General features: G+C 34.1%; 2 protein-coding genes across 2 annotated transcripts in view; one reads left to right on the forward strand and one right to left on the reverse strand.

The window, feature by feature from the left end:
• The window catches only part of LOC129805729 (peroxiredoxin 1-like), a 345084-nt gene that overhangs the window by 105243 nt on the left and 224646 nt on the right, over positions 1-15195 (forward strand). The gene's annotated exons all lie outside the window — the stretch shown is intronic.
• On the reverse strand, positions 615-1999 carry LOC129805715 (phospholipase A1 VesT1.02-like). The gene is made up of 2 exons (XM_055853817.1): positions 1505-1999; positions 615-1245 (listed from the first exon to the last, which is right to left on the reverse strand). Exons 1-2 carry the CDS (start codon positions 1984-1986, stop codon positions 651-653), a joined length of 1077 nt encoding a protein of 358 aa, XP_055709792.1. The 5' UTR covers positions 1987-1999; the 3' UTR covers positions 615-650.

Raw genomic sequence — 15195 nt, forward strand, 5'->3', positions numbered from 1 at the left:
GTCAACTTCAATGGCTTTTTCTTCCAAATTTTCAAGTGCAAAACAGTGCTTCAGAAAAATGTGAAGAAAAGTTATTGTTTAATGTCTTTTGACTGCAGTGATGATTTTAGTGAGTGCGTTAGGCTTCAATCTAATCATTTATAGCCCATTTAGTTTTATTGATTCAATATTCCCAGTGAAAAAAAAACATTTAAAGGCAGCTGCCTCGCGTTTGAAGGCAGACTATGCCAGCTGCCTTCATACAAATCGACATCATTTTTTTAATTTCCTCAGAAGGAAAAACTGAGGACTTGCGAGTGCTAAATGAGGTAATCATATACGCCGAATGAACAAGAGAATTTTTTGGTGTAGTAGAAAATAAAATCCATTTTGTGGATTCTTCAGAAAAAAATCTTAAATTTGGAACTCCATTTTTCGTTTGAAGGCAGACGACTTTCCCCTACTCAAACGTGCCTCAATCGATTTAGGATTGAGTAATGTGCTTTTGAAATACCTTTTTTACCTTAGGCCCTCATCAAAACACCTATTAGGAATAATGAATTCGAGATCATTTTCGTATTTGCCCTATCTGCCCGAAATAAAAATTAAAAAGATTTATTGTTAGTAAAAGTAGATTTTGCAATGCCACATTAATGTTTTATTGTAACGCTTTAGATGGAGCCCATAGCGAAAGGTGAAGAAGAGGCAGTTGGGAGCCAGAAGACACCAGTAACCGACGACGTGTCGAGGGGTTCACCGCCCATCCGACGAGAGGCTCCAGACTGTGGACAGGATCGGTTAGTAATTTGCCAGTATCCTAATGGGCAACGAACGGCATAGAAATGGGTGTCACTATTGATAGATTCGGCAAAGAAGTGATTGGAGCGGGCATGGGCGCAGGCTCCGGACACATCTATGCCGCAACCAGGCTGGGATTCACCCCAATTGGGATAGTAGGTGGCATCACCGATGGGTTGGTCAAAGCCCAGGGTTCCGGCATTTGTGTGTATTGACTCCACAAAGGAAGCGTCATCGGAATCCATTCGTCCGCCTGGATTGCCCATTGTGAATAGTGGTCCGGCTGGATCGAGACCAACAACACTATGAAGCTGATTTGGAGATGGATGGTTTTTGCCAGCAAATCCAGCCACATGGGCACCAAGACTGTGACCAATCACAGAAATCTGAGAGCGCTGAGCTCCTCCGGAATTGACAAGGAAATGAATGAAGTTTCCAACAACAGTTCCAGTTGGTCCAACGCGTGCTCTGTCAATTAAAGAACCAAGTTACAATTTAATTTCGCATTCTTCTTCATTGCCTTTCGATGGGAAAAGCTAAAAATTTTCTCCTTACTAAAGAAGTAACCTAAATAATCTAAAGTTCAAATTCCAAAATCAAAACGAATTTTAAAAGAAATTATGAGAAATAGTTACAATTTCTTTTTAATTTGAGTTGTCCTTCCATAATATTCTCCCAAGGCATATACTGTGTTATTAATTATATTCCAATGGAAAATTACTCTTACCTAGCAGCAGCATAGTTAATAGTCCCTGCTCCTGCACTCCAGTCCACCACAAAAACATTGAAGCTGCCACGACGAATATAGGCCTGTCTAACTACGGTGTTGCTAGTAGAACCTGAACTACCATTCCATCCATGAATCAAAATCCTAGTAGGATTATTTGGATTGAAATTTGAATTGGCCAGGGAAGCAGCATTGTTACGTATGACCGTTTGACCAGAAATTGGATTACTTCTGGTGAAAAGGAGGAAATGGACATCACTTTCAGGATTGAAGAAATTTTCTGGTTCCTGATTTAGTGCTTCATGAACATTAACAAGGTGAAATTTTCCATCAGCATCTGGAATCATTGCCCACTCTTCATTATCAATCACTGGCACAAATTCCTGCTCAGGCATTGCCTCATCTGGCAATTCCCTTGGCAGGAGACCTTCCGGAAAGGCCAAAACAGCACTTATGCACAACAGCAGCACAAACACCTTCATTGTGTTCAAATAACTCCAATTACCAGAAAGCATCACGCTTTTATATGCGCTAATATCTTAAAAATCTTCTGGCGCTATCTCATGTTGTTTTTTTTTATTTTTTAAATGATACTGATCCTCAAATTGGACAGTCATAATTCAAGTGTTGTGTTTCGATTCTCAAACTTATCTGGACACCTCTGATCCTATGGAATTTTCCCCCATTTAAGACTACTCAAAGTTCATTAAAGAGCGATATTGGACTGCGCTAGATGATCATTTCATAAATTATCAAGGATTAGATGGATGTTTATCAAAAGCCATAATTACTGCCATTGGCCATTTCTGCTATCTTACTGATTTATATTCGACAGATACTGCATAATCCATGCAGAAATACCTCCAATTCACCTTCTTTCTCAGTAAACAATAAAATTGAATTATTACTTCGAGACAAAGGGGAAAAACTGTATTGACTCAATTCTTCACCCGTAAAATTCACACTATTCCTAAATTACCACATCATCGGTACACTAATAAAACTCTCTAACTTGAACATTTGATGTTTATTGGACAAGGTTTATTTATTGCAAAAATGCCTTCAGATATGTCAACTCTAGTTCAACGGATTAATTAGTTAAGAGGGCATTGTGGCAAAAAGAAGAAGTTAAGATACTGAGGAAAAGGGAGGGTTTGCTGAAAATAGAAAGTCGATAGAGGCCGACAAACAGAAAATACTATAGTTAGACTCCTACAGTTTTACCCCCTTAAAATTTTAAATGATATGCAAAATTCTATAGGGTAAATATTTGGCAAACTTTATACTAGGGGAATGTAGGCATGGTTCGCACTGAATGAACCGAGTGAACCTTCAAACGATGCGAATTTTCTCTTTGTTTGCAAAAAGCTGACCTACCATTTCTCATCTCGTTTCATGAGCTTAATAATGATCTATCTTATGGCTAAGAAATGACGAACTACCTCTTTGCAAACAAAGAGAAAATTTGCATTGTTTGAAGGTTCACTCTATGAGAACCATGAAAACATTCCCATACATTTATTTAATTAGAATCTGATACAAGAAAATTTTTAGCAATTGTAACAAATAGATAACTTGGTGTACTGGCCGTACCGGCCACTGGTAGAAATAAAAGGATCTAATTTATCCAAATATTATCCTTTTGCAAATGATGGATCAAATTTCAAACGTTGAATGCACACTTATCATAATAGAATATGTATATTTGATCCATCCTTTGCAAAAGGATCAAATTTGGATCAATTTGATCCTTTTATTTTTACCAGTATCCGTTATTTAATTCAAAAGTGAGCAACTCCGTAATGTTTGACTGCGGCTCACGCAATCCAATTTTCCCGGTTTACCCAAATCGCCCGAATCAGCTGCTCGTCTCAAACTGGTTGGAGTTCATGGAGTGTGCATCAGACTATGCGATTGTAGACTTTTCAAGTGAAGTCAAAAATTAAAAAATAATAAAATCAAAGTGAATGTCTTGTTAAAAAAGATTGAATTAAAATCTGTGAACGAAAGTGAAAATGTTAGTCACCCTAAGATAAAAACACTTTTTTGGTTTTGCCCCAGAGCTTTCGATCCTGATGGGGATCTTCTTCAATAGCTGGAAGGGCATTAATTTTTTTTATTTGCTACGAATTTCTTTTTAACATTTTATAAAGGTCATTTTTGAACAATTTTTAACTCACTCAACTAAATTGTGTTTCCAGAGTCTTTCTTAGGGATCGTGTGGTTCATGGGGTTCCAGATCATACGTCTAAAGTCAATTGCGCCAGTTCATCGTTGAGAGGAAAATCTGTGAAGTTTGTTTAAAAAAATAAAGAAAAACTGAAGGTAAAGGGGAAAAGGTGTCTTTTTCTGGAGAAACAACGGGACTTAGTAAGACAAGTCTTTGTCTTTCCCCACGAGGCTCATCATAGTCAAGACCACGTCTTTTCCTTCTGCTAGACAAGAAGATATTTCATCTTATTTTCCCTGGCAACTGGCCATCGAGACCTAGAAATCAGGAGGAATAAAAAAATTGTTCCTCTCTCGCCAGATAAGCCTAAGATATTCATTCTTTTTTCAATTATATTTCCAGATGAGGTTATAATCATTCCAAAGTTCCTTCTCATCTTCCTGGCTTTCTGAAGGTTTATCTAATATCACATTTCGTGCACTTATTTCAAGGTAAGGGTCTCGACAGACTTGAGGATTAGCCGAGAGACGGCTTAGCGTAATTATATTCGAAATAATGATTAAACTACATATCCATAATTTTCCACTAAGTCGTCTCTCGGCTTAAGTCGTAAGTGTGTCTAGGGCATAAGTGTCCAATTGGTGACAACATCCAATCCCTCTAACATGTAGGAAAGAGACCCATTGTTGACACAGGGCAATTGTTTACACCCTTGGTAAACTGCAGATATAATAAAAATCAAACGTTTTTGAAATATTGCAGTCGAACTATAGGGGAGACTGGGGCAAAAAGTAACAAAACGGATATTTTATTTTTTTACAAGCTACTCGAGCGCTTCAAAAATTTCTTATTAGCGCAGTTTTATAGGAAATTTACCGCTCTATAAATTTGTGAAAGTAATTTTCCTCTATTTTGTAAAGAAATACGTTTATCGAGCCAATTTCTAAAAGGTTATTTTGTGACTATTCTCAAAAATGCTGGGGCAAATAGTACCAGACATTGGGTATTATCATATTTTGATTCGCTTCATTACGGGTTTCCGTAAATTTGAAAGAATACCTAGAGGATATATTTTCATAGAAAATTTATTCATCTACACCTTTGTAAAACACCGTTTTCTCTGCGAGAAAAGTGAGAAAATTTGAGCCGCTATGTTTTTTACCTTGGAAGATATTTAATTTTGAGAAACATATGTAGGGGTAACAGGGCCACCACCAAACATAGGGTAGCACCAAACACTAATTTTTTATATTTTATCGTTTTTAAAATAACTAACTCTGAAATTTAATCACATTTTTTGTCTAACCGTTCACTCAGATTTTTCATTCACAACAAAATCTCTCATTTCTACTCGTATTACTCGTAATTTGCAAGTGAATATTTCATTTTGAAATTTTCTATGGATTCAGTTCTGCGGTACCCATAATTGCCCTATGAACAGACATCCTTTGTGATTAATTGTGGGAATAATGAAAGCTGTGGCTATGGAATTTCATTTTATGAACATTCCACTATAAAAGTCTGATTTGTAATTTTGGAAATTTAGAATTATTTCTAAATACGCAAAATTACTTGTGCGAATTTAAATTTCAAGTTTTCAAGAAAATTAGTGAGAAAAATTGTAATGATGCATTTAAAGAAAAATGTGGAGAACCTTTGAATTGAGGTACCACTGCAATTAGGCATTTTTCTCTTAATTTTAAAAACGAATTGATACTATTTATTATTAGAATTTGGCATCATGATTAGTTTGTTGTACAGCTATATTATATCAAAATAAGGTCTAGTTGTATAGTTCTTTTTAAAATAGGAGAAAAATGAGTAATTTTAAAACTGTCCCAATTCAAAGATATCTTACTTCCCCCTAGCAGTTTGTGACCATTTTCATTCATCATACTTCGTATTTATATTAATTTTTTAAAGCCAACAAACTGTATAATAATGTTTTTTCTAATATTTTTCTTAATATTTAAATTTGAAGAATTTAAAAATTTAAAGAGAAGAAAGTTATGGCGTTGTAACTAGAAATGTAGAAAAATCAATTGTAAGTCACCATGAGGATAATATATGAAGACCTTTAGTGTTTCTTCCACATCTGGAATGTCATTTTGAGGAAGAAATGGTTAAATATTAAAGGCTGAAGGATAAGGGCAAAGCCTCAAAATACAATTACACTCTCCATGAAGTGCAGGGATAAAAAATAAAGGTCACGAAAGTTGTGGTTTTCATCCTTTTTATATGGAATTTCTTCTCGTATCTCCCTACCCTTAGTGCTCCGGTTACACCTTGTGATTGTGTACACCACATCCAGATAAAAGTGAAAGTTAGACGTGAGGGGAATATAAGTGGAGGTGTTTTGTTAAGAAAATTACATCCTGGCAACCACAAGAAATAAAAAAAACTACACCATATGTTTTTCTTTCTGATACAAATTCCAGCGTTTTCTTTAACACTTGTTCAGAACAATTCAGGAATCGCTTTTTCCAATCACGATTTAGGGTTCATTGCCTGATAAGGAGGACAGTAGAAATCTATAAATCAGACAACAAACAAGTTGCGCGGAAGCACTTTATGCGTGAATGGAAAAAGAAGTATGAAATTAGAAAAGGGATAATCAACAGACAAAAAAGAAATATACTATATGAAAAGACCAACAGACTTGTAAATTATAAAAAAAGGCCCGGAAAGCGTTCCAGGCTTTGCGAATTATTTGAACTTGTGACTTAGTTGCTATAAACCTTAAAAGTACTTTCGCATCATTAACCGTCTCTCCATTTACCGGCTGTCAACCAATTTCAACCGATTTAAAAATCACTCGAAACGCTCGAAACCTAACCCAAAATACCTTAAGAGTAATATAATTGATTCTCGGATAAAAATTAGTTATGACGTTATGAGCTATGAACCGACTCATAACCGATTGGAATCGATTCAGGCTTGTCAAGAATTCCAAAACCTATCTACAAGCCCAAACATGATACCATTTGTGAAGTACCCACATGATTAAATAGTAGTAATTGTTGGAAATGAAACTTTTCGAAAGGTTAATCATATTTGATTCCTTTTCAAAAGATAGTATAGGGGAGACTGGGGCAAAAAGTAACAAAACGGATATTTTATTTTTTTACATGCTACTCGAGCGCTTCAAAAATTTCTCATTAGCGCAGTTTTATAGGAAATTTACCGCTCTATAAATTTGTGAAAGTAATTTTTCTCTATTTAATTGTTTGACCAATGCAAACAAAAAGCGGTGAGACGCGGAAATGACGTTTCTTCTCGCCGTGAGACATTTGCTTCGCTTTTTTGTTACTTTTTGCTCCATACCTTTTGTTACTTTTTACCCCAAGTGGCCATTTTTAATAAAAGGATTTCTGGAGAAAAGAACCTTTGTGAAATTCTAAAACAGATAGCGGATTCGTATTCAAAGAATCCAAATTATTTAGAAAATATTCACCAGTGCATCAGTTTTGGAAAATAAGTAGGTAGTAATTGTTATCTTCTCCACGGAAAATATTTCAAAAATAGGCCTAAAAATTTCGATAGTTTTTATTTTCTAAATTCCTTGTTCGAATTCTAAAAAACTTACGACATTGAAGAAGGTCTAAGGGTGGCAATCTATAGAAAAAAATTTGAGCCGCTATCTTTTTTACCTTGGAAGATATTGAATTTTGAATTTTTCTATTTGTGACTTTTTGCCCCAGTCTCCCCTAGTAATTGTTGGAAATGAAACTTTTCGAAAGGTTAATCATGTTTGATTCCTTATTAAAAGATAGCATAAAGTACCAGACATTGGGTATTATCATATTTTGATTCGCTTCATTACGGGTTTCCGTAAATTTGAAAAAATCCCTAGAGGACATATTTTCATAGAAAATTTATTCATCTACACCTTTGTAAAACACCGTTTTCTCTGCGAGAAAAGTGAGAAAAAGAGACTAAAAATTTCGATATTTTTTATTTTCCAAATTCATTGTTCAAATTCTAAAAAACTTTACGACATTGAAAAAGGTCCATAGAGACTATCTATATATCGTATATATATATGTAAGTTATTCTTTTTGAAGCCTCTAAACCAATCTCTGCATGTTGTTTCTGATGTAGCATGGTCGCTGTAAGTCCCTACAAGATTTCTATGTGCTTCAGCCGCAGAGAATTACAGCAAATCCTACAAAAATATTGTACCGCCTTTGCTCAAAACCGGGACTACGTATAAGAAGCATCCACATTACGAGGAAAGCGCTCTTAGGCGATCTGCATCTACAGTGGACTTAGTAGATTCTTTTAATACGAGTGGCATCCCATATTTGATCAAAATATCATTAATATTTGAATCGTTGATACTACGTTCGTTACTTTAATGGTAACGATAAGAAAGAATTATTTGAAAATAAAATGGAACCTCACGTAATTATAAGATATAACTAGGGGAAAGTGACCATGCTTGATACGATCCAAGCTTGATAATAACTATTTATTTTCTATGTTAATCAATAGTTATGACTTATCGCAATATATTTCAATAGCTGGTGCTAAGCCTCACATTTCCTAAAAAAATTAGGATCCTAGCTCTTTTTTCCTAGTTTCACGAAGCAAAAATCAAAAATAGGTCCAAAACTGTAATTTTGATACATGATATTTTATAAGTATTTATTAATTAATGTCGCTGTTCAGGAAAACTACTATCATAGGCACATGGAGGGTTCATCCGTATTAATATTTACGTAAAAATATTTTTATTTGGGGACACTGTTTTTGTGGGTGGTGATAAATTCATAAATTCTATCCGTGTCCATCCTATATTTTAAGAAGGGTCCATGAATGATAATTTTAATGTAGCAACTCTATCATTAGATGTGATTCTTTCATAATTACACCTATTGTAATCCGACAATTTTATCGGCATTTGACATAGCCTTCAAACCTGTTGCCTGAATTTTAAGGTTGCAGAGTGACATTTTCATGGACTCAAAGTGAAAAAATGGTTTTCGCTAGTGCCCTAATGTCATAAAAACACGGCTTAGAAAAATTACATAAAAGTGATTTTAAAACTAATAACCAGTCGTACAAACGATTTAAGCAGATAGATTAGAGTTCCGTCTAAATATTGATGTGCAATTTTTTATATCCGGTGAATTTTTTGCAGTGAAAATGGGCCTCTGAATTGTCGAATCAATTATTATACAGGAAGGCCCCGGACCCAACTTGTATAAAAATCGCTACTGAATTTCCATTTTCTTCTTGAGGAAAATCTAAGGATTTCCAGGAACTTTTTGCGGTTGGATTATGAACCTAATAAGTGAGACATTTTTTTGTCATAGTGGAGGAATCGCTTCGGTTTGTGTGTTAATCAGAAAAAAATCACAAACCTTGGACATCATTTTACAGTATCAAGCATGGTCACTTTCCCCTACATCTTTCTGATGACAGTAAGTATTTTTTTGAGCAACCCCTTGGAAATTAATAGTAAATTCCTGTCCTGGCTCTAATCGGACAACAGGATGGCATAGAGAGGGAGAAACCACAATATAATGGAATTTCAATAATCATTTATTCATGTACACTGAATAATCATCCATTACGTATTACGTGTTCTTTCCCAAGGCTCACATATTGTGCTATGAATGCCAATTGCATTGATAGTGCCAAAACATATTTTGAGTTGTTCTCAGTCAAAATATTTTCCAGCATTGCCAAATATGAATTCGCACTTCATTCCACACTGCATTCATAAGAATATCAACAAAACAATATTTCAATATAATTCTGGAAAATACCTAATTTTGCAATAGAATTTACGTGTTTAAAAGCTCTCCTATAGTTTACATTTGTGGCCAATATACGATTAAATTCATTGGCATGAAGTGTATTTGTTAGTCACTATAGAAACACAAACTGTATGATGTTTATTCTCAGTAAATATTTAATTCAAGTGAGAACAACGTGATGTATGAGGGAAATCTAGTCAAATCCAATATCAACTGAAAATTTGTGGACCAATAAGTCCAATTTTGGTATAAGCTTGATTGAAAATTATTATTGCATATTGAGGTGCTGTTATAATTAACAATTCACAATTAAGTATGAATACCTTTCACAACTTTAAGGTTAATGAAGTGTTTTTAATGATAACAATATTAAGAACACAAAAAGATATTTAATTCTGATGTCGGTATGGATCACATACAATCCATACAACTTCTGTTTCAAATGTGAAAGAGACAACCTGAGAAAGAGTTTTCCACCGTTTTAGTCTGGAGGATGGTTACCAATGTTAAGACGGCGGTGGCCGCTACAACATAAACATTGAATTCTTTGTACACCTATATCTGTCAAAATTTTGCTTTCAAGAGCTGTAGCTCAAAAGATAAATTAAAAAAAAAAAAATAAAATAAAATGCATTGTTTAAATAATTGTCTCGTTTAAAAATTGAATAGGGTAGAGTAAGCCCTTTTCGCCACCTTAAGGTTTTGTACCCTTGTAATTCTTACAATTTTTGTCGAAATAAAAAGAAATTTTCTGTACAAGTGCTTTGAAGCATTGTGTCTCTAATGAACCAGGAGACTTTCCGGGAATTTTTGGGCATCTAGTTGAAAAAATACATTTCCTGCAACAATGCATGTTTCAGTACTTTTCGCCACCTTGTAAACACTTTTTCACCACTGTGTAAGCACTTTTTCGCCACTTGTTTTTAATTGATTTTTAAGGAACAGCAGCTTTCGAAAACCCGCAAAAGTACATTGCACAGAACTTTTCTTATTTAACACCTATATTAGACAATTATTAGAGTATTTCGAATGATTTTTTGCACATTTTTTGTTTGCGACAAAAATCAATTGATAATTACGTCTGTTTCAACTAAATTCCGCGAGGTGCGCCACTTGTAAAATGCTTGGAAAAATGAGTGGCGAAAAGTACTTACACAACCGAAAGAAGTAAGCCCTATTTCACCACATCCGTATTTCTTTATTTTTTTGGAAAACATTATTAAATAATGATATTAGAGCGAAGCTTAGTTAATAACAAAGTGACTTTCAGTGAAAAAATATCAAATACTGTACTGAAAAAACATAAAATAATGCAAGACAATTCGTCTGAGCGTTGACAAGTTTATTAAGAACTCCATATTTTTTTGGTAACTGTTCACCTTGTCGACAATTTCTTTAATTAACTTGGATATAATCTAGTCGGTGGAGCATCTGATATGGTTTTCTGATTCATTTGGCTAAAGGTCACAAAATAACACTCATTTCGTAGTTCCACGAACTCATAATTTTCTTAAACGTGATTTTAATTTAAGTGGCGAAAAAGTACTTACTGGCGAAAAAGTACTGACTCTACCCTACTTTCTATGTATTTTCGAAATTTCTTTAAGATTTCCCGGATTTCCCAACGGTTCCGGATAATGTCCCGGGTTTTAAAAAGTCCCGCAAGTTCCTGAACATTTTTCGAATTCTACAAAATTCTCGTTAATTTCCCAAGTTAGAGTTCCCTTAAATTTCTCAGATTCCCGAAGGATCTCGAAAAATATTCCCCAGGTTCCCAAGTCAATTCTCGGGCTTCCGAAAGTTCCCTCGAACGCCGGACTCAATTCATTTGTATTTCTTCTCATTAAAAAATGGAAAATTATATGAGAGAGCTAAAAATGTTGTTGAGAACCTCATATATATACATTTCAACGTCTAAATAGATATGAAATAGATTATGAATAAAATATCCATCTATCAAAAATCAGCATTTAAATTGTTTTCAATAAAAAAAAAGAAATCAATCCACAGAAAAAATATTTTGTAAAAATGTTCGTAAATGTTTGTGAATTCCTATGGGGGAGTTACAAAATGCTCGTGAATTGCATAACCCACAAACAAGTTTGTAAAATTTCGTACTTTTTTCACAAACATTGTTCGTAACATGTGCATTTGACGAACATTTTTGTACTTTTACAAACATTTGTTCGTAAATGCTCCTAAGCACAAAAAAAATGTTCGTAAAATTTTGTCATTTGTTCGTAAATGAGCGTAAAATGTTCAACAGGAAAACAAACATTTACGAACAAATGACAAAATTGTATCTTTTCTTTACGGTCAGTAGAATATTTGAATGAAATATACACGGATATGACCTGGTATTTTTTTTCCTTTTTTTTCTCTTTCCTTTGTAGGAGAAAATAAAGGAGAAAAATACCAGGTCATATCCGTGCATATTTCAGACAAAATTGTATGAACATTTTTTGTGTGTTTACGAACATTTATGAACAAATGTTTGTAAAAGTTTGTTGATTTACAAAGTTTGTTGTAAAAGTTGTTTGATTTGAACCAATTCTTAAATCGCTTAAGAGATCCCATAAAATAATTTTTAAGAGAAATAAAATTGATTTTCGGACAAAAATTGCTTATCAGTTCATAACTGGTTCGTAACCGATTCACAGACGTTTGAACCGATTGAGTGGAGGAAAAATGAGGGGTATGTTAATGTTCTCAATTCTTCCGGTGTTCGTCAGAAGGGTATTCCTCTTTTCAAATTAAAAGAATCTTTTTTTTCTCCAAAGCTTTCAAGCCTTGGTATGGGTCTTCTTCAGTGGGTCAATTTAGAAACTTTTAAATATTTGAAAAATGGAAATTAATTTGAAAAGAGGAATACCCTTCTGACGGACACCGGAAGAATTGAGAGCATAAAGTTCCCCGTCAGACTCCAAAAGAAAGAAGGTATGTTAATGGTCCCAGGATCGATTTATGGGGGTCCCCTGAAGGTCATTAGTCTCTATCTCTAACAGTTTGGGCATAAGTCATGGTAACGGGCGGACATGCAGACACACAAATGCACTCCTACCGCAGATCGACAAACTTTTGGGGTTACTTTTGCATTTTTGTCCAGAAAGCTAATTTTTGACTGATCCTCAAATTATAATTTTTTTAGCCCATGCATTTTCTCAAATCTTGTTTAAAACTGTTCTTAGGTTTATATATGAAACTATTTTAGTCAATAGAACCGGATATTACAGCGTTTTCCCTGTCCAAACCAGGTGTATTTAAACTTACGAAGGGTGTATTTAATGTTTTGAACGTTAGTGTATATATATAATATAATATAAAAATATATATACCAAATATAAAATCAGTATAAATTGCTTTCCATAAAAAGAAATTAATTAAGCAATTAACAGTGAAACGTCATTAAAAAATGAGAACCAATCATTCTGGTATATTATGCAAGAGTTACTTAACACTCACGTCATTTTAAAATGGGGTATCCTTTTCAATATTTCAAGTTTGAAAGCATCCTCGTAACAACTAAATTGAACTTCTGACAGTATGATGTGTGTGGCTTTTTTACCATTCGAGAAATGAGCCATATAAGTGCTAAAAGTGAGAGCTCCACCCAACTGATAAGATAGTCATAGGCACTGAATTTCTCTTTCAGTCTCCCACATAACTCTCTCTACTAATTTACTTTCATTTGCAGAACGTGCTTTAGTGTTGAACATTCAAAAGCCCTCATCTCGGAGCAACAAGGAATTGGGGATGAAGTTTGCGATTCACTGTAAAATTCTGCTGACGAAGGGAAAAAACCTTCCGCAGCAAAGTCGTCATTTCATCACTCTTGGATACTCTACTGCCTTCCTTTTGACCCCCTCATGACCTCACCATACCAACCTCTGTAACACCGAATATTACACTGTTTGTTGAAAATACCAAAAATACGTCCATCCATTTTCAAATGGTAACCGGAGAAGGGTGTTTGGAGGGGGTGAAAAGTTCATGGCGCACAAAAAAAACGAAGGGCAACTCTCGCAATTGTGCAAATTTTCACCCTGAAAATCCTTTCCATCTCCCCAACAAAAAGCGTTCAATCGGAACTGCAGAATAGCTTGTGGTGTTAAAATAAAGTTTCAATCCAATCTAATTTCCCGGTATGTTCACTCTTTTGCTGAAATCACATTGGTTGCGGACACTGAGTTGCAATTTTAAAGTATTCTGCATCAACCTTTCGCAACTTGCAAAAACCTCTAAACTTTATTCAACTCTTTTCACGTGCTTTCCCATTTGATTTGCGGAATTGCAGGTATGTACTACAAAAAGTAACAAAGTATAGTGTTGGGCTAGGGGAATCTGGTCAGTTTGGGCCTAGGTTTCAAATTTGATTTCCAAAAAATACGGATCCCGGTCAAAATCCTGAATGGGCCATAATTCTGAATGGGCAGAAATGCCGTAAGCTAAGATCCCCAGTAGGTCTAAATCCCAAAATTCCAAAATCCAAAATTCCGAAGGACCAAAAATCCTTAAAAACCAAAATTCCGTATTGGTCAAAATCTTGAAAAGCCAAAATCTTGAATGGTCCGAAATTCTAAAGAGATAAAAATCTTCAAAATACAAATTCCCGAATGAGCTAAAATTTCAGAATTTTGGTGTTTGGGATTTTAACCGTTTAATGTCCGTCCTCCCATAAAACGATCTACGCTGAGTATATTCGTGATACACTACAATAGAATGTTTCATCTTTGGATATTAATACTTTAGTTCACTAATTACTATTAATAATAACAAATAAATCACGAGATGACAAGACTTCTGAGATATGGGATTCGTTTATAAAGAGGCATTTCGGAATGTACTCCATTGTTCTACACACCAGTAAATCCCAGACAATCTCGCTTGGTGCAGATATAAAATCTCTCAGCTATTTATCATGATATCTCAAGTGAATCGAGTGCAGCAAATTGGGCAGTATTTTGGCCAAAAACAATATTTAGCAAGTATACAAAATAAAACGGAAATCATAAATTGTGTATAACTGAAAAACAAAATAAAATATTCTTGGCAAAGAAAATTAGGAAGCAAGAACACAATTTGGCAATTTCGATTTGATTTAAAATGATTTACCGTCCAAATAAAATTTATTATTGACCAAAATTGATTTCCCCACTAACTAGTCGAATCTAAGTATTACATTTGCTTTATTATTCCTGTTCGAAGTAGCAAGTGGACTTGGAAAATTTATGTTACATTTTATTTATTTTTGAAAAGGTAGAGAAAAATGAATTGGTTAAAGCTAAATTGAAATTTTTTATTTGGAAAAGCACTTTTTAAATCAACATTTCCGGGATTAAAGAATTAAGATTAGGCTTAAAACTTAAAATTAAAGGACAGATTTTTTGATTTTAGATCAAGGAAATTTGATAAAATTTAAAATAAAAATTCTGCACTGAAAATTGACTTAAACTAAATCGAATTTATTGTGATGTGATGTATATAAGAAAAAGAAGAAGAATGCGAAAGACTAGAATAGACATGTGCAAAACGTTTGAGAAAAATATGATACGAATTTCGACTTCATGAAATTTTCTTGATATTGAAGATGTGTCGAAATCATGAATTTAGATTTTGATATAGATTGTAAGGATATGCATTAGACAAATGGTCTGATAAAATGGTTACCCAAAGAAATTGTTAAAATAATTATTTATGGCGCTAGAACACTTTTTAGATCAAGAAAATTTCATGAAATCAAAATTCACATCCCGTTC

This window comes from Phlebotomus papatasi, chromosome 3, assembly GCF_024763615.1.
Source record: "Phlebotomus papatasi isolate M1 chromosome 3, Ppap_2.1, whole genome shotgun sequence".
Lineage (NCBI taxonomy): Eukaryota > Metazoa > Arthropoda > Insecta > Diptera > Psychodidae > Phlebotomus > Phlebotomus papatasi.

Bases quoted from the DNA above. Each gene is read 5' to 3' on its own strand.
- LOC129805715 (XM_055853817.1), bottom strand. From the start codon at position 1,986: ATGAAGGTGTTTGTGCTGCTGTTGTGCATAAGTGCTGTTTTGGCCTTT. The intron at 1,246-1,504 runs GTAAGAGTAATT...TTTAATTGACAG, and splicing joins ATTAACTATGCTGCTGCTAG to AGCACGCGTTGGACCAACTG.